The 20,026-nt window shown below is 33.5% G+C and overlaps 3 protein-coding genes across 4 annotated transcripts; all 3 read right to left on the bottom strand.

Annotated features, from left to right (window-relative positions):
- Positions 1-1,597: 1,597 nt before the first annotated feature.
- LOC111285437 (UDP-xylose transporter 1-like) lies at positions 1,598-4,607 on the bottom strand. Of its 2 annotated transcripts, XM_089761798.1 has the most exons (10): positions 4,167-4,435; positions 4,030-4,067; positions 3,393-3,513; positions 3,062-3,246; positions 2,897-2,964; positions 2,670-2,802; positions 2,240-2,401; positions 2,088-2,151; positions 1,885-1,991; positions 1,598-1,787 (listed from the first exon to the last, which is right to left on the bottom strand). In XM_089761798.1, the coding sequence occupies exons 3-10, from the start codon at positions 3,511-3,513 to the stop codon at positions 1,701-1,703; spliced, it is 927 nt and encodes a 308-aa protein (XP_089617924.1). In that variant the 5' UTR covers positions 4,030-4,067; positions 4,167-4,435; the 3' UTR covers positions 1,598-1,700. The 2 variants fall into 2 exon arrangements, with proteins under 2 accessions (XP_089617924.1, XP_022730632.1); XM_022874897.2 differs by having other exon boundaries at positions 1,885-2,151; positions 4,167-4,607.
- A 1,735-nt stretch (positions 4,608-6,342) lies between these two features.
- On the bottom strand, positions 6,343-11,986 carry LOC111285567 (uncharacterized). The gene is made up of 15 exons (XM_022875078.2): positions 11,809-11,986; positions 10,672-10,857; positions 10,378-10,489; positions 10,193-10,300; positions 9,836-9,940; positions 9,437-9,520; positions 9,222-9,337; positions 8,910-9,011; positions 8,712-8,825; positions 8,535-8,594; positions 8,088-8,154; positions 7,670-7,723; positions 7,204-7,278; positions 6,789-6,824; positions 6,343-6,668 (listed from the first exon to the last, which is right to left on the bottom strand). The coding sequence occupies exons 2-15, from the start codon at positions 10,689-10,691 to the stop codon at positions 6,576-6,578; spliced, it is 1,146 nt and encodes a 381-aa protein (XP_022730813.1). The 5' UTR covers positions 10,692-10,857; positions 11,809-11,986; the 3' UTR covers positions 6,343-6,575.
- A 1,809-nt stretch (positions 11,987-13,795) lies between these two features.
- LOC111285622 (uncharacterized) lies at positions 13,796-18,768 on the bottom strand. The gene is made up of 4 exons (XM_022875151.2): positions 18,634-18,768; positions 16,730-17,863; positions 15,177-15,847; positions 13,796-14,896 (listed from the first exon to the last, which is right to left on the bottom strand). The coding sequence occupies exons 2-4, from the start codon at positions 17,830-17,832 to the stop codon at positions 13,872-13,874; spliced, it is 2,799 nt and encodes a 932-aa protein (XP_022730886.1). The 5' UTR covers positions 17,833-17,863; positions 18,634-18,768; the 3' UTR covers positions 13,796-13,871.
- Between the last annotated feature and the right edge of the window lie 1,258 nt (positions 18,769-20,026).

The raw sequence follows: 20,026 nt of genomic DNA, 5'->3' as shown, positions 1-20,026 counted from the left end.
GCATAACAATTACACTTCCTTTAAAAGGGGGAAAATTAAAAAACAAGGAATGGAACATGAGTGTAATTGTGGTGGGGAGTCATCAAACCATATATGATTAGGTTAACGTGAAAAATCAAATTAATAACTCTTATTTTTATCAAATTGGCATTGCATGTAAAATCAAAAGTCACAATCCACCGCTCATTCTTTTGGCTGCAAAAAGATGTTTCCTCTATTTCAAATAAATTTAATTTATGCATAATCTAATCATTGTGTATTTATATTATAAAAATATTAATAATTTATATAATTATATTATATTTTGTATAAAAATTATGTCGTAATATATATTTATATGAAAATATGAATATATATTTTTAATTTTATTAAATTTATATATAATTTTTATTATAATTTTCATAAATTTTTTTAATATAATCTTTATATCGTATTTTATATTATCAAATTTTGTTACTATCTTTTTTATTTGTTACTGATTTTTTGCCAAAATCTCTTCATATTTTATTCTTATTTAATTTTTGTTCATAAAACTTTAACAAATTAATTTTGAAAATATTCACCCATAACTGTGTGCATATATTTATTTATTTATTTTTCTCTAATTTTTTTTAATTTTGTAAAAAATAATAATATAATAAATAATTATATAATCTATTAATAAAATATTAAACTTTTTAACTTCGATCACTTTAACCCTGATGAATTAGTAGAAAAGCCACTTTAATTATAAAGTAATATTCCAAAGGTTGGATCATGATTTTAGGAAAACATCATTTTCACAGCTGCAACTAACAATTTTGTCCTATTTACGTTACTTTCGAATCTGGGACTGATACACATAAAATAACCCCAAAAAACAAGAAAAATTATTTGGCAAATCTTGAATAAGCTTTGGAAGTTCATCCATCGTTATTATTATAATAATAAAATCTTGCATCGGAATATTTTATAAAAAAAAATTGCATTGGAATATGATTAGTTGTTAAATGCACCCTTTTATATAATTTTCCACACATTATATTCCGTTTTACCTACTTTATCAAACCTAAATGCCAAATTATTCGGTAAAATTTAAAAATTCTACAAATTATATTTATATTATATATAAAACTTTTAATTAAGTCGGTATGACGAATCAAGTGATATCAGATCATATTATTAATTTATTTAAAAAGAATTAAAAACCACACTTGCCTCTTTTTTTTATTTTAAAAACCAATATGCATAATCATTAATTTTTTTCTTTTACACGTCAAGATAACTATGTATTGATTTTTTATTATTTTAGTATTTATCTTAATTATTAAAATTTTAGTATATTTCGCTTGCGTGTTCAAGAGCTAGTATAAAATAATAATCTTTTAAAGTAATTTTCTAAGATGATAATTTTAAACTTCTGAATTTCCTAACGCGGACGGTACGTACGAGTCCTGCACCTTTGGAAACATGTGCACACCGGGCAGTTGGTTGGTAAAGCCAGCTTTAAAGCATTGAAATTCATCTTTGTTGGCAAAAAATAAAATCTTTTGATTTATTTCTTTGACATTTATTGATAATTACTTTGAAACTACAATTGCAAAGGGGGAAGAGCAGATGAATTGGAAAATGGGTGGGTTTATTTAAAGAATTGAAGTCATTTACGCTCGAGGTACAAAATGTTTGAAAGAACAACTTAAGACACAAAATCTTGTTTTGCTTTAGACAAGGGAATCCTTGTCTGAATTTTTAACCTCATGGCCTTCTTTCTCGAGGGCCAGAAATGGTGTTGCATCCTTATCTTTCATCTGAAAAACAAGACATAAAAATCTGTTAAACAAACCTTTCTTGGGAGTTAAAGAGAATTGAAGAGAGGAATATATAATTATATGTATATATGTATACCTGAGACCCCAATGGATCAGGTTGTTTCTTTTTGTTCTCTTGGGCGCAAAAATATGAATACAAACCCATACCAAAAATGGCTATCAAGATTCCAATGATGTTCCTGTCTGTAAAAGGGTCATGCAGAAGCGTATAGCCAAAGGTAAGAACCAGGCAAGTCTTGAGGTGACCAAGAACTTGATATGTGACTGGGGATGTTTTACCAATAACCAGAAATGTGCTAAAGTTGACAGATACAGAAATAATGCATGAAAGGATGATGAATGCCTGCAAATGTTCAAAGGCCATTAGTTAATCAGGAATCTCATTGATAATCTGTGTAATCTGCTGAGGAAATAGAGGTTTGGTTGTGTACCAAGACTATAGGGGAATATTTGTAAGCAAACACATTTTGCTTGGTGAGGAGCTGATCTACCAAAGGACCTGAGACAAAAAGAATAGCTGCTTGAAATGGAGCTGACTGGTACAGCAACTGGGTTGAAGAGACATTGAGCCTCTTCTGTATGGTGTTTGTCAGCTATATCCATCAAGTCAAGAAAAAAAAAAGGTGCTGAAATGCTAGCATTTTCAACTAAACTGGCCAACGTATATCATGGAGCAAGCCCTGAGAATAAATCTTCAAAATTGAATTTTCAAGATCATTTGAGAAGCACTTTTCAATGTTAAATTTCGTTTCTTTGCAATATGGCTCTGAAATATAAATGCTTGATCAGTTCATGCATCCTTAGTTTTTAACAAACCAGGAAACCAATTATAAAAAGTAAGCAATGAGAGTAAAAGGATACAATTTGCCCAACACATGTGGTGACGATGGCAAGGAGAGAAAGGATTGTCCCAACAAAATTGAGTTGGAGATCCGTTACAGAGGCAATGCTAACTCCAACAAGTAAAAGAAAGAGGGACAGCTTTATCTTTTGGCTGCACAGAGTAGAACAAAAAGTTCTGGTTAGCTTTGAATCTCAAAATGCTCAATTATCAGAACTAATGGCTGTGTGAAAATATTAAAAAAAACCTGAATTGCTTTTTTAGGAAGATTGTTTCCAATAATACAGTGAATGGTATGATTGCAAGTTTTGTCATCTGCCAAATAAGGCACCACAAAGAATGAGGACACAACCAATACCTTTGAAATAGATTTCCAATAACATGTAATAATGTTTGCAAAAATGAAGTCCACCTGATAGAATCCAATGGAGTTAAATCCAAGGCTCAAGTTGAGAAGTCCAATGGAAACACCATTGAGGATGCCAAAGAGCATCACAGTCTTCATGTCAATTGATTTATTCTCAAACAGACTGAAGCGTTGCGCCGCATGAAGGGTGCAAAATGTTACCATGAGATGCCAGCTAGTGAGTGTTGTAGCTGCACCAAAAAGGAGAAAGAGGGTTAAAGAAAATCAACTCAATGTTGTAAATAATAGTTTACTCCTCTTCTGATATAATAATGGGGATTGCTGTTTCAAGTAAGGAATAAAAATTTCTTCTATAAAGAAGGAATGGACAAATTACCAAAAGGGAATCCAAGATTGCTCATCAAAGCTTTGTTGCATATGACAATAGAGACAGATGATGCAACTGAAAGAAACAGGGCACCGATAACACCCAATTGGAAGCTTGACATCTCTCCCATCTTTGGTGAAACAAACAAAATATAATTAAATATCAGAAAAGACAGCTAGTGGATGCTTACTGCTGCACTTAATAAATGCAATTTGATTGATACTAATCGTTATAAAATGTCAAACCAATTGGAAAATGGATCTGAATACTGGTTGGTTAACTGCCAATTGTTGTATGTTGATGTATTGTTCTCTTTGGCACAAAGCTTAAAAATATGCAGTTCATCATATTAGTAGGCAGACTAATCTCAGAAATGGCTTGATTTTAACACAAATTTCTAACAGATAAAACTACTCACAAATGCTTTATTTCTCCAAAGATTTTTCACTCTTATCAGATACAAACAAAACTGGCATAATTATGGAAATAGATTCTTAAAACATTTTTGAACTGTACATTGAAGAAAGCTTTCCAGGGTTGCATGTTTCAGAAGCTAACAAAACACAAGAGTCTATCTTTTACTTCGGATGAAATGGATGTCTATGCAGAAAAGAGAAAGCAAATTTAAGACATATATAAATGTTACCTTGCAAAGAAGTAGATAACTTGGGAGTTTTAGGAGCCCTGAAAAGATTCAAAGAATGAAAACTAAACTTAGTTTAATCAAACAGATTCCACCTTAGATAAAAAAAAAGGATAATGAGAGTAAACAAAGAGGGAGACCTTTGAAAGAGTACGAGTTAGTTTACAAGATTATTGATAGAGGGCTCCTACAACTCCCATAAAATCACCAGAGAGCAAGTGCCCCAAGTTACAACAAGCAGCAATGGCGAAAATCAACAGTACCCAGGGGGCTAAAGAGGAGACTTGAGAGAGATTTTTGAGCTGCAAAAGCTTGGAGAGAGAGAGAGAGAGAGAGAGAGTTGAATGTGGCTTGTATGAGAATATAGGTTTTTAAGCAGGCTTTTTATGTTAGATTGCTAAGAGGGGTTGGTGCCTAACGCTGTTTCAATTTTTAAGTAGCATTTTTTGTTCTTCCAGAAGGAAGCTAACGATCAATTTAAGCAAGGAGAGACAGTCAAAATTTTAAAAAGCCTTTGAGATGACAGAGTAAACTTCCTTTTTCTATCTTCTTCATTATTTTCATTTTCTTTACACAATTTCACCAAATTATGGCTGTGATTCTTTGGTTTAATACATTTCGCTGTCTCAAAAATTAAAAAAAAAAAAAAAAACAATGGTGAAGATCAGTCTTGGTCAAACTGATGATTGATGTTTGAGCTTTCAAATTTAGTGGTTACGATCAGTGTCACGGTCCAAGAGGTCTTCCAAACCATCTAGGCTGTAGCTAATCAACCTGCTCGCCTATATTCTTAAGCCTTGTCCCACAAGCCAGGAAGGTAAGACGAACATTTTCTTATATGTGAGGTACCTGCCAATGCAAGCAAAAAAGGCTTGCCATCCTCAAAGCAATTGGAGTTTGGTGAGAAAAAAAAAAAGGGTTCATTTTCACCCCTAAACAAGGCTTTTCCTTGGCTTCCTTTAAGCATTACCATCACCAACCAGGCAAATTAGGAAAAACCTTTCACACATTATTAAATTCCTCCATGGTAATCTCCCCGAGGTTGGACCAATACCAACAATGAGAAAATTCTGCTGACATTTGGGCATTTATTTAATGAAGGGTATTTTAATGATGAGATGAATAATTGAATATTATATATAACATTACATCTATTAGGCTGTATTGGGTATAAATATATGGCTCAACTTCCTTCAAAGAAGCTGAGGGAATGATTCATTGTAATAGCAGATTATCAATGCTAACAGTGGGAGTTCAGTTGAAGTATCAATGCTTTGCTATTGTCTTTCTTTCAAAGTAGAGATGAGGCAGATCACAAGGAACTTGCTCAGTTTCAGCGTCAGATCCTAGGGAAATCAGTTTTACTACTTGCTTATGGGCGTGACATGTAGTGGAGTTGCTGCTTTTTTCGTTCAGGAAAAAAAATTCTTCAGCTTCAAGAATAAAAGAGGTTCAAATGTCAATGCAGCAGCAATGGACAAATCAATATTCGGCCGTTACATGACAAACCTTTTCTCTTTTTTTTCGTCTGCTGTCGTTTTAAACAAATGATAAATTAATATCAAGGGTCAAGAAAATAATAATAATAAAAAGAAAACAGTTGCTTCCATTTACCGTTACTTTATCATTCGAGTCTGATGCAGAAATGAAGTATTGATGAAATCAGCTGAAAGCTCCTCCCTGCCTTGATAAATCTCTACTATAATTTTGACTTTGGTTTTACAATTATTTTGTGTTCTTTGAGTTTTGATGCGTTCAATATCCTTCTTTCATGACAACAATGACTTAACTGAACTCCTGAGGGTTGATTAATTATTGAAATCTAATGCAAAAGATGTCTGAAGGGCATAGCTTCAAATCTTTAAGGTCACAGGAGAAACTTCTTGTAGAATTGATAAATCCACGCCTTACAATCCAGTTGGTCAGGAGAAAATTTCCTTTTTTTTTTTTTTTTTTTTTTTCTGTCAATCAAGGTTCGGTATTTGTGAAAGTTACTACCCCTAATAATATTACCAAAAAGGAAAAAATCATAGTAAATTTTACATTAGCAATGCTAGCTAGAGAAAAAAAAGTTACTACCAATACTTTTGTCATAAAAATTATATAAATCTTTAGAGAACTGATTAGCATACTCCATTTGTCCATTGTTGGTATGTAACTTGTTTTCTTTTTTTGACATGAATTTCGGATTCTCGAACTAATTGGAGGATTAAGAGGCACCTGTTTAGCAAAATAGAGGACATGACATGAAGAAAGACTCAATCATGCGCTAACTTTGAGGAAAGACACCACCATTGTTCTTTAGAGGACATGACATGAAGCAATAAGAAAAATCAATAACTCACGAGGAAGACAAGATACAAAATTTCTCTCCCTTAATATAACGGTAGAAATCTTAAGATAGAAAAAATGCGGCCAAGGGAAATGAGTCCAGCCTCTTCCAGCAAAATTGTCACTCAAACAGAACCCTAAAAAACATCAGGTGAGATGGTACATGTACAAATGGGGGTGACAATGAGGGAGGGGTTGGGGAAAAAGATATAAAACAATTATCCCTTTCCTAGCTGAGCAAGGTATGCCTTGTCTGCACTCGCGAGACGATTCTGAAACATAGACCACTCATTTTTGCACCTTGTTCTAACCTGTGAATGGAAAAGAAAGAAAGAAGTGAGTCGGCTTAGAGATTTAATATTTTCTTTTTACAAAGAGAAGTTTCAAATCTAAGCAACATTTATGATGTCAGAATTCATATATATGCATACCCCTTCCCAAGGAGCTTTACCATCCTCCGGCATGCCCTGAAATTGGACAGAACTCATAGTAATGAGATTATAATCAGGAAGGCAATGACAAAAATGTTGAGTATGAATGAAGAGCAAGAACATTGCAACAACATGAGATAACGTCAAAGTTGAAAGGGAAGTGCTAGGTGAAATTGTTCCAACAAGCGGAAAAAAGAGTTATTCGGTCAAACTTCAATCAAACAACTCAAAATAACCCTGGGATCCAGTTCCATGCTTACCACCCATACCACTAGATATAGATAAAAAGCTATATTCATATAATTAATAATTCACATAAAACATTTAACGAAACTTTCTTTATGAGAATATGTGCCACAACATCATTCAGCGTTATAAGATAGCCAAAATATCTGGCAAGCTGATAATGACCAACCTGGCTCCCAAGAGAAGGAATTACTTGATGAATAATCCACTGTGAATCTACCACACCAATTTTTTCATGTGCAGGCTGTGGAGAAGAAAATAGTAATTTAATACAATATTAAATAAGAAGCCAGACTGAGACAGTAAACATGAAGCTCTCACTTTTCACAGGGTGTGTTAAGAGAAGGCAGCTTGGCATGTTGTTAAATAGTTGAAAACAAAATCAATCTCACTAGTTCTAACAATTTTTGCAAACTAGCCCCTTTGATTCTTTCTGCATGTCGTTGTCATAATAATGCATTCAAATGTTGCTAATTTTTCCAAAGAAGAATTTCCATAAAGAGTTCGTAATTCTGAAGTATATTAAAATGCTCTGATTCTCCATCTAGCAAAGATTTCCACAGGTTCTTATTGTGTTCCCCAAAGAGCAGTCAACATTGAAAAGGAAATGGCAAAAAGAGACAGAAACAACCGACCTCAACACATCTTCTGAGGGCAAAATCCAATCCCCATCCATGCACCAAATCATTCTACAAGAAAATGATCAGTTAAGCATTTTGGTAGTATAAAAAAATGAAGGAGCTAAAGAAATTGAACCAAGTTACTAAGTAAATTTCTATCAAACAGAGTTGTATGCTCCTAATCCATATCTTTGTTTTCCTTCCATCATCTGAGAAGTTGAGAATGGAGGGAACTCATCCTAAAAGGTGCTGGTATATGAGCCAGTTCATAATTTTATTTTTCCTAGATAACCTCATTTAGGAACTAATAAAGAGTCCATCTATTAACAGTTCTCTTTCGATTTAAGTAACCTATCTAGTCAGTTAATCTGTGAGCATGTAAATATTCTAAACAATGTGGCCAAAGTCCACAAAATCCTTAAGCACACTTTACCTGAATCATATACCATACACATCGCCAAGCTTCCCGAGAAAATACAGGAGCCATAATTTCCACAAAACTGAAAAAAAGCAAACATTGTTAAATGCACTCAGGGAAAAGGAGGGCATCCAGTTGAAAGAACATTAACAGTGAAGTGCATTACAAATATGCAAATCAGAGATAATGCTCATGCATTGCTAAATATGATTCTCCATACAGACATGATTCCAAATTTTCATAATTTGCAGTCAGTCTAAAATAATGATCTCTGGCCCTTTTGAAAATGCTCAGTAACATATTATGTAAATTTTTGAATTTATAATTTACAAGAATGACAACCTTGCTAAAAATTTGCAAGATACATTGTCTGTGTGTGTGTGTGTGTGTGTGTGTGTGTGTGTGAGAGAGAGAGAGAGAGAGAGAGAGAGAGAGAGAGAGGGAGAGAGGGAGAGGGCATACGCAGCACATGGTGGCAAATATGGATCACTACACCAGCCTGGTTTCTCATCAGTAACCAACCTGTGAACCAAGTCAAAATGCAGAACTTCAGAGAAAAAAGAAACATGATTTTTTATGATTGGTAAAATAATTGCCCGTTGATAAGCCAAGAGAGAGAGAGAGAGAGAAAGAGAGTACTTGTGAACTTCTTGGTCACCTCTCCTCTTTGTCATCTGCCATGTCAGTCCATTATTGGGCTCCAAACCAGGTTGTGAGATCTCCAGACCATGTTTCTTGACCAGTTCCATGTATCTGGTAACTTGTGCAGAGAAAATTAGAAAGAAACATAAACGTGTTGAAATTAAGTGAAAAGTATAACTGGTTGAAAAGAGAAACCTCTCTGCATTGAAGTGTTCCACTCCCAGATCTTCATCCCAGATGAAAATATATTCATAAGCAGCAACAACATCTGGATGCAAAAACCTTTTTGCATACCACCTAAAATAGATATATGAGCAGGAATGTAAGAACTGACGGCAAAATTATCATCCACCTGAATGACAACAAGTCTAAGCTAATCTAACAAGCAGTGATTGGAATTCGGAGATGCAAGGAATAGACAAAGGCGTACCATTAAAGAACTCCCTCTAACGAAAAGGATCTGGAAAGATAGAAATTTTGAACCATTCAGAACACTACAATACTTACCATTTCGTTTGCTTCCTCACACTAACATGGATTGCGTTCTTTGACCACTCAAATTGGTCCCATTCAGTTGTCCGGCCATCATAATGAAAAAGTAAAATTTGGAAATCCTCAGAAAACTAACTCAACATGTAAGAATACAGAAGTGTTAGAAGGTCAGGAAACCAGAACAGGAAAAAAAACTAAAAAGCAAAGATGGAATGATCCCATTATCTAACCTTTTTAACACATTTATCAATATTATTCATCTGATTAATACCAACTGTAAATGTCACTAAATACTTTGGTTTCTTCTTCAGATCCTGCAGATTTAAGGAAAATCACGATAAGAGACACCTATTAACCAAGAGTCATAAGACAAATGGAGGTATATTTTAGCACATGGCATGGTGTATGTTTCAAAGCTGAAAATGATAGTGATATAGTGCCAAAACAGCCTTCATGCATCAGAACTTTTCTAGTGGAAACAACATGATAAGCTGCATGTTAAGTTCCTAGTCAGCAAAGATGTTAAAAGAAAAAGAAAGTTCCAGCCTGTTCCAACCATATACTTAGATGGCATTAATAAAGCACCAGCATTATGATGTTTGAATGTAAAGAGTACTTATGTATCATACCTCACTAGGTTCACCCCATAATCTGCGCAGGTAAAGGTCAGATTCTGGAACAACAATTCCTGGAGGTAATAATTCTGCACCACGAGGATTTGTTGGAACATATATCTGGGAAAACACAGAAGCAGAAAACAATTACTAAATTGGATCAAAACCAAGCACCACGCTGTAATTGTGAACAAAGAGCCTTGCTCCACACAAGAAGCTAGAAAACAGATAAATAAGACTCTAGCTGCAAACAAAACTCTCCCTGATAATTTAAAAAAATATATAACTGACAAATATCAATAAAATGCCTTACCCTTACAAATATCAAAACATTATAAGAAAAAAGGGGATGGAGAGTAAGTAGACAGGCACCTTAGGAACATTGACCCCAGTTGTTTCAGGAGATCTGACTATAAAGAATTCTTGGTCATTGGACGTGGGTACATCAAGAGATGATCTAAGGCTTGAAGGTAAGTGAATCTGCAGATATTGAAAACAAATTTTATGGAAGATAGACCTACTGCAACATAGATAGATAGAAATGAAGGCAAACATACCTGGTAAAGGGAAACTGATGGAAATGAAACACCAATAAAAAACCCAAAAACAACTCCAAGAATTGTTGTTATAATGAGCCTCGCACTATCATTTGTTTTCTTTAAAACTCCACTGCAAAGCATTGAAATAGTTTAGTAAAAGGGGCCCTGGAAATTTGTTATCATAAGCGATAAGCCAAGAAAGTTTGGCAATTCAAGACATATAAGAATGATGTAAGGTTCAAAACAATTACTTATGCCACTAATTTCTAATAGTGAAAGATACTAATTAATATGTAAACAATAAATCCTAACCTGCGGTGCATGGTGCCCATATCAGTATGTTCTCTTGCACTTGATTTAAAAGTTTAGATGCCCACAAGAACAGTTATCTCCCATAAGCACCTTCAGGAGCAAATGGGGGCATTCTTCAAGATCACCAAAGCAAAGCAACTCTAATCTTCAACCAAGCTTGGCCTCTGATCAGTATGATGTTTCGAGCTTCAAAATATATAACAAAAAAGCATCAAAATACGAACAAAAGATCTGCAACACTTTATATTTCAAAAGGGTGCTTCAGATTAGACTAATATAATAAATTCAAAGCATTTTAGGCAGCAAGAAAAGAAACCTAGAACAGAAATTGCAATTCTCATTTATTTTGTAAGATAATGCAAATAAAATCAAATCCAAAAACTTACCACACTGTTCAAGCAAGTCACCATATTAGTTGTCGCATTAACTCAGCCAATGATTAAAATTTCAAACTTTTAAAACCAATTACATAGTTCAAGCATGTTATGACCATAATTTACTCTTAGAATGCAATTTACGTCAAAAATTTTAACTAAGAATGTTTGTCAAAACTATTAACTCTTAAATAAAAACTGTCATAAATTATGCTATTTATTATACTGTTTTCACTCTCCAGAATCGCTCCTTTATGGTTTTCCACATTTGAGCTCAAACCATTTCACCAACCCTGATCCATCACATCTTTTCTAAAACCCAAAATGCAAATGACTTTAAAATAACAACAGAACCGCCAAATTACATAGTGAACAGAAATACCCAATTAACCAAAAATTAAAATTTGCATTTAAAACGATAACATTTTTACTATCTGCTAAGAAAAAAAAGTCAAGCCATTTCATATAATTTCTTGATCTGCATATTACAAGAGAAAATTTCCTGATCACATTCGACCATAAACTCAAACAAACAAAAAAAGTTATCAATTTAAGGGTAAAAAATACTCTTTTTTTTGTAAGGAATGATAATTTAACATTCCAAGATCAAAGCCGAGAAGGAGAAAAAACCATAAACCCAAGATAAAAGAAACTAACTGTACAAAATTTTGTCATCAAGTAATTATTTTTATGAAAAATAATAACAACCCAACAACAAAAAATGTCAAATTTCGACAAGAAAATGTTAGGGTTAGAAACTTACCTGATTTGTTTTGGTTGATAATCAGTGATCTTCTATCACAGAGAGAGAAAACAGCGAGAAGGAAAGGTTTTTTTTTTTTTTTTAATAAAGTTTTATAGAGTAAGAGAGACGAGAGAAAAAGTTACACCTGGTTTTTGTTGCGTTTGGGGGTTGGGGACTTTGTTTTCGCCAATGGGGTGGGGGAACTTAAAAATTAAATTATTAATTAATTTACATTGTAGCGATGTCCTTATGGCACGGATTTAAGAAAAAATTATGAATTTCGTATGGGTATAAAAAAAAAGTTATTACGGTATAAAAGAGTTTACATTATTTTTTTTAAAATAATTTTTATAAGATAAAATTATGAAATTAAAAATATTAAAATAAATAATATATCATAAGAGTATTAATCATAATAAATAAATTAATTTGTGATGTCGAACGAATATATGTATAAATTTTAAAATCGTATGAATTTAAAATTTAAATTTTGACACGTAATATTTATACTTTTTATACCATTTGTTATTATATTATTATTATTATTTTTTATTTCTAAATTAAAACTAGGACTTGTAACTATAAAGTGAAGAACTTACTAATAAAAGACTAATTCTAAGGTATTTTTTTATTAATTATATCAAATATTTTTTAAAAAAAATTCAAAATTTAAAACTGGATTTTCTTTGTTCTATTTTAGTGTAATATATATTGACTTGCCTGAATTAATTTTTTATAAATAAAATTTTTTTATTTATATTAAAAAAAATAATATTATAATAAGATCGAGTTTAAAAACATATTTAAGATATATAAATAAAAAATAAAAATAATATAAATCTTAAATTATACAAAGATTTCTATTAATATAATCTATCCAAACATATTTTTATTCTTATAATCTCGAACTAAATAGTCTCTTTAATATGATTTATGTGAAAAATATTTTACAAGTTTTTATATAACATGTTGTTCCTCTTTAATATGTTAGTCAGCAATTTGTTTACCACTCCTTAAAAAAAGAAAAAAAATTTGTTTAATACAGCAGTTGTTTTTTTAATACATTACTAATGTTAGCAATATATAAATCATGGTTGGTCGAACATCCTTTTGGCATCCAGCAAATTTCATGATTAAATTACCAAAAGCTCCAATAGTTGGCTTGTCAAATGGGAACATTTTATCTATAGCTTGTTAATCTTGTTAAGCTTTATCCTTAATATTAATTGAAAAAAAAAATGTCTTTTTTGGAATAATTTAAATCTAAATTACAGTAATTAAAATTATAATAAATACAAAAAAAATCTTGTAAAGAATTATTTTGTGGTACTAGTTTATTAGGTTGGTAAATTAAGTTTGATTTTAAAAGAAGCATATCATCTTATACTATAATTTCAAGTTATAATTTAAGTTGTTACAATTAAGATAAAAGATTAAATTTATTGGTTAATTTGTTTGTTAAATTTAATTCAATTTTTTATATAATTTAATATTAATTATATTATAAATTAAAATTATTTCATCCATTAGTGGAGTTTTTAGTGCCGTCAGCTATTCAATGTTACGTTTGCTTTAAACTCCATGCAATTTGCTTGGTAATTAAATCACTTTAGCACCGATGGCCTTATCAGGGAAGCTGCATTTCCATGGGATGGTGAGCAATCAAATGTCATAATTTGAAAAAATAAATATATCTGCTGTTTAATTGTAGCTGACAAAATCTACCCAAGATTTTGATTTACAAGCTATCCTCAATGACAAGAATGAGATCAGACAGAGAGAGAAATGCTGGTTTTTTCTTTTTTCTTTTTTTACCCTTTATGGAGACAATTGCAATTTACAGCAGAGCCACTTTCGGCTTTCATTGAATACCATCAAATTCTTTTCTTCTCCTTCCATTAAAATGGAATATCAAATCAAGGAAGAAACAATGTTAAAACCTTTGTTTCCCACTGTTTCTCCCCTTTTATGGTTCCGGTGGTTGCATATCAACAGAGTATAAATGCTAACAAAAATACTACAGTAGTGATTTTCTTGTTTTGATGAAACAAATAAAGAATAACCAATAACAAACGATTCAATCATAGGAATTTCGAGCATTGCTGTGGCAGACCTGTCACATGATCAACAGTCACAATCTCTGTGGCATTATCGCATCTTAATACATCTTGACCCAACTTGGCTCCTGCTGCCTTGAGCCCCTTCAGTGAAACAGGTTGGTTGAAAAGGTTAAGTGATGGCAACTTTGAGGCTGGAGGTAACTTGCCATTAGGCAACAGGGGTCTGAAATCTTGCTTCAATAATGGGACTTCAAAATCTGCCTTGTCATGCCTAACAACATTGTCCTTTGCACTGATGTGAGCCCCTGGTTCCATATGGTTAGTTGAAAAGCTAGCTTGGTTTGGGAAGTTGGGATAAAGGCTAACATAGCCTCTGAGGTACATCATGTCAATGAGAAACTTCTTCCATGAAGCTTGCCAACCATTTGTTCTAGACTTGGGGATTTGAACTGGATTTGCTTTTGCATTTTCAGTGAATCTCATGTTCATGTAGACATAGAATTCTCTCCAATGCTTGGGGAAGAAAACTGCACCCCAACTACAAGGTAGCTGGTGAAGATAAGGTGTATTTGGGTGAATGCGCTTGAAGAATTCAGTTGGATTCCATTTTGGCCTTTCCTTCACTACTTCAACTAATCGAGGAGTGTAAAGAGAGATCGATGACAGTTCAGGAAGGGATATTTGAGGATCATAATGGTAGGCTAAGAGAGCATATTTAATCCATAGATAGTAGTAAGGAGAGACTTCGATATCGTCCTCAAGTAGTAGGCCATAGTCATCATCTGATGTTGGGTACCAACTCTCACTAACAGCTCGAATGAGCCCCCCTTGAATGATTCTCCTTCTGAAGGTCTTAGGGCCATGAGGCCAAACAAATGAATCTACAAGTTTAATAGTTGCCTCATCCACTTTGCTGTCCATATTGAAGCTGATAGGAATCTCATCTCCAATATAGTATGCATCGGTGAGAGATTTAAGAAGCCTTGTTAAGGACGGGGAACGGTTTTGGGTAATTATGTTGACAGAGATCCTCATCCGGTTCCAATCTGCAATCGACAATTGGCCACTTAGATTATTGCTCATCAGATACATTAGGGGTGAAATATATAAATGACCTAGAGATTATTAAACTATGCATTTCTTGACTCACAAACATACTTGACAGCCTAAAAGGTTTGAACTATTTACTCTTCTACCGCTAGGCTTGAAATTAATTAGAACCGAAGCTACATCACTGCTCTTTTTCACTTGAGTAGGTTGTTTATCTCTAGATATTCAGTTACTATATACATATAGCTCTAAAGAAGAAAAGCTAGTCATTCTTACTTGGCAATGCTGTTGATCTTAGATCAGCCATCCATAGAACCTTTGAGACGGAAGGCCTTGGCAAAAGTACCAGAGCAGTACCATTTGCATTAGTCTCGGATGCCATTTTCAAAGCTTTCTTGACATTGGAATCAATGTCGGTCACTGTGATCACCACACTGGGGTTGTGAATTTTGATCAATCCTTTCATGCTAGAGTATACTGCTTGCAGAACTGGAGCCTCAGAGTTCGATGTTCCTGAAAGTGCTCCGATTTGCAAATCAAAAATCTTAAATCTTCGCTCTTTGCAAACCAACTTTGGCCACTTTAGGGCTGCTGCAGCATCTTCACACGGGCAGAAACTGCCTCCGGAGACTACAATGTAAGCCTTCTTGCCAACAGTAGATCTAAACTTTTCAAGTAGTGGTGCAAGTGCCTTGACCTCATCTATAGAGTGAGCATAAAAGAGAGCATCAATCTTTTGAGGATACATTGCAGCCCATTGAGTTACATAACCAGTAGTTAGTGCCCTCCACCACTGATCATCTCTGACTTGAACTATGTCCTTGAAGATTACGGTGGTTTCTGACACATAAGCAAGCCTATGTTCACTATCACCCCAAGTTTCTTTGTCAGTTGGGTCAACTGGAAGAACAAATGAGCCAGCATTTCTGTACTTCTGAAGCTGATAGCTGCACAAGTTTGCAAAATACTATAGCCATAAGAAGCTTGAAAACTATATGTAGCAGTTTAGAACAGAAAATATTATCCAATCCGTAAAACAGTCTTTTGAATGTGATAAAAAAAATGAGCTACACCTTGATAAAATCACCAGTAGCAATTAGCAACTAAAATTAGCTCTGATTTAAAATCTAATTTTGTTATTCTTATCATCACGACCATCATTCTAGTTCTCCTACTACTGTTTCCACTTCCTCCAGAAAATTAAACATGTAATGTGCAAGTAAATAATTTAGTATAGACAAATCAATGATGCAGAAATATTAGTACGGGACACAAGATACAATATATCCATCCTTAACTGGAACTAATATATAAAATATCCTTCATTTTCTTCAAGAGTTATTACAATAATTAGAAAAGCTGACCAAATCAGTACTAATGAATTTTAGAATGAGTTAACAAGTTTCTTTTATAAAATTAAGTAGATAATTAGTACTTCAATTGCTTTCTGAATCGACTTTCAATGTCTTCACCCTATAGATCAGGTTAGCTGCATGGTCAACTTTCACTTTCATTGAGTTGAGCCCTTACTCTTAACATAATCAAATATGTAGTGATCCCTCTGCTATAATCATTTTTTTTATCACAATTAACTTAAAATAATGAACAGATTGTTTCTATATTATTGAACAGGTGACCAAACCAAGAAAAGATATTCGATTTTTGTACCAATCAAAACAAAGCCAATTATAGTAAAAATGCTTTTGGACCAGCTGTTTACCATGGCATGGTGACACAATCTGCAAGACCAATGTCTATATGCAAATAAACAAAACAACAATATTCACAAACATGGAAATTTCTAACAGTTTCAGTTGAGGTAAACGTACCTAAGGTGCAGATCTTCACCAGTCATGAATGTGAAAGGTGTCTCAATGAAAAGTGTCTTGACAAGCTCAGAAGATAAAAACCATGAGCTGGAAAGAAAATCCACCTGCACAATTTTATCAACTGTAATATCATAGGCAGGGTCAGGCAAGTACAGCCCTGCCTCCTTTGATCGAAATTTTCTATAGCTGGGGAATGTAAAGTCCTTCTGTCTAAAAGGCAAAATCCTTCCTATGCTGCCTAAAACAGAGTTCTTGTACTTTTCTGTTCCTGCTACATGAGATAAAATCTGTAGCATTTTCTTTCCAGGAATCATGTCATCATCAAGGATATATACAAGATCAGCTTCTGTTTGTAAAGCCATTTGAAACCTGCCATAGTACTTGAAATCATAGCTTGAACTAATGAAGCTGATCCTTGAATCGTTGTAGCTCTCTACAATTCTCTTCAGAGAGTGCTCGTTTGGACTCCCAAATGAAAGCACCCAAACTTGATGGAATGGAAGAGTCTGCTGAAGCAAAGAATCAAGCTGGGAACAAAGTGTTTTTCTCTTGAAATGGTTCAAGAGCACTGTCACTTTTGGTCTGTTGGGACCTCGCATATCCCACTTGGATTTCATTGCCATTAGCTGAGCTAGAGTTTCAGTTCCAATGGTTTTGCTTTGAAAATCCAGTATCTCATCATACAACTCTCTCTTCAGCTTGATCATTTGAACATCATTGGACTTCTTCTGCACGAAATCAATCTTCTCATGCTCACAAACTTCGGATGGGGTAATTGGAGGGATTTCGACTCTGATGAAAGAAGCAGACTCTTGGTAGCGGCCAAGAACATGTGGAGGGATGATGAACTGTTTCATGTTTCTTGCAATTCTAGTAGCCCAAGTAAAGTCTGGTTTGGTTCTTAAATCTACTGCTGGACTCATGAAATACAAAAGCAATGTTGCATACAAAGCAAAGGAAAATTGCAGGCAGGTGAGAGCTGTCACAAGCCGAGTAGAGCCATTTTTAGGAGCTTTGACCTTAGCCTTTCCTCCAACATAATCACCAAGCATTCCTTCCAAGAAATACCCACTCCTCATATTTGGGTTCCGGACAAATCCCATTTCATAAATTCGATTACCAACAAATTTATACCTGCAAAAATCACAAAAACGAAATATTTATCAGTCAAAACAATGTTCAAACACTAACATCAACATTAGCACAGCATTAAGTTTGACACTGACCAAAATTTCACAGTCAATATATAAATACATCAAGCAAATGCTTTGAAGAATTCACGTTTGAAGATCAGAGAAATGGAAGAGACAAAGTGTGGTGTTGAAGAAGGTGGTGGCAAAGGACAATGGATCCTGTGCCATTGTGTGTGTCTATATATATATATATATATATATATATATAAATGAAAAAGGTATTAAAAAAATGAAGGTGAAGTACCTCATGAGAATTGCAGCAAAGGTCACATGGGGCTAAACGTTTATATTAATAAAGTTAAAATTAACAATACATCTATTGTTGAATTTTTACGCGTTACCTTCACTACCTCTCTCTCATACATTTGCATTTCCACCATTAGGACAACACTTAAAAAAAGCCGGTTTTAATGGCATAGAAAAGGGCTACCCCTGCGTTTTTGGCACTGCCCTTGTATTCCCATTTGCATTTTTTATTAATTCTCCTCTTTCTCTGCAAGGCTTTTAAACTGAAATATATGTATTCCAACTAATTCCTTCTCCCAAGAGATTCAACAAAAGTACAAACAGAGAATATATTCAGAAACTTTATTTGTAAAAACCCAGTTCCCTATATCAAGATTATTACGTGGCCAATGAAGTTTAATGCAAGTTAAACTTATTAAAATGATAAGAAACATATAAATACAACATGGAAAGTCATGACATTACCTTGGTCATAAAGAAAATGAACCAGAAAATGTGGTTTTATTGCAAGGAGAGAGAGCCTTTTCTTCTTCAGCGAATGAAGCAAAAGAAAAACCCTTAATTTTACAAAAAAAACAAAATGTTGTCAATGGCTAGAATGCCGCGTAGAGTTGTCGACAAGGGAGGTATATTAGGCGAAAGGAAGATTGAGTATATAAGAGAAATATATATATATATATATATATATATATATATATATATATATATAGGCAGGGTTGACTTTGCATGTAGATACGTAAATGAACATTGCGGCAAGCTCGGCACCTCTATGTTAATGGCTTTTTGCCAAACTTTGTGCAAAGTTGAATGCAAGAAAACCTATGACTGGATTTGCTTGCACAATCGGGGTTTGGTCGCTTTGTCAATATAACAAAACCAAAGGAATCGAACACTTGTTTTTCTCTTATTTTCTACAGAAATTTCTGGTAACAGGTGAGATGCCATTGTAATGTGAAGGAGAAATTAATTAAAGGAATTTCAATCTGGGTTTGCCTGTGCTGATTAAGATCATCAACTAATTGAATTTTCAAGAAAACTAGGTGTGACTTGTTATATTAGATATTCAAAGAAAGAATATTCTTAACTGCTACAAACCAGCTTGTGGGGAAAATAATGTAGCAGGTGAAAGCATGGGATTTTAATAAAATGAAGAGAATTTTGTCTTATTATTTGGCAAGGATCACTATATTTAAGGAGAAAATTTTCCTTCAATATAGTAAAAATTACAATATTTGGAGAACCAACTGTTAATAAATTTAACAATCTTTTGTAAAATGTGAGAAACTAGAAATGATTGCAGGGGTGATTTCTTCATTGCTATGCATCAATATGATGATGAACTTACATTTTCTCAAATAGGAGTAAAACAAGTAGCAAATATTCTTCAACTAATGATGATTTGACTTCTTTTACATGCAATTTTTCCCATTTCTGTCAATATTTTTATGAAGGTATAACATAAGTATTTTTAACAGAGAAGAAAAAGTAATTAAATCGTGAGCATATATGCATTTTAATTGAGGATTAATTTAAAATTTGTGGATAACATCTCATTGGTTCATGTTGATTCCATGCTTTTCAACATTGGATTTTGGAGATTTATTACCTGTTAAGAGTACTTTGCATAAATGCAATTACAGAATCTACACAATGAAATCTCAAATCCGGATTTCTTTATGTCCATAGCAACCATTTTGAAGAGAGAAACAACTTTCGGAATATATCTGCTACAAATCTCACCTTCCAATTATAGTCAAATGATGATGATGATGGCATGAAAATCATTGGGGATCTGTATTTTAAAGCCTTATGTTCAAGCTTTGGCAATGGAACCTTGCATTGCTCCTCCATAAATTTA

The sequence above is a fragment of the Durio zibethinus genome, chromosome 6 (assembly GCF_047325235.1).
Source record: "Durio zibethinus cultivar Kanyao isolate XHJ-2024 chromosome 6, ASM4732523v1, whole genome shotgun sequence".
NCBI lineage: Eukaryota > Viridiplantae > Streptophyta > Magnoliopsida > Malvales > Malvaceae > Durio > Durio zibethinus.
Note: the sequence above shows the minus strand (reverse complement) of the source record. Positions and strands in the feature narration are given on the sequence as shown.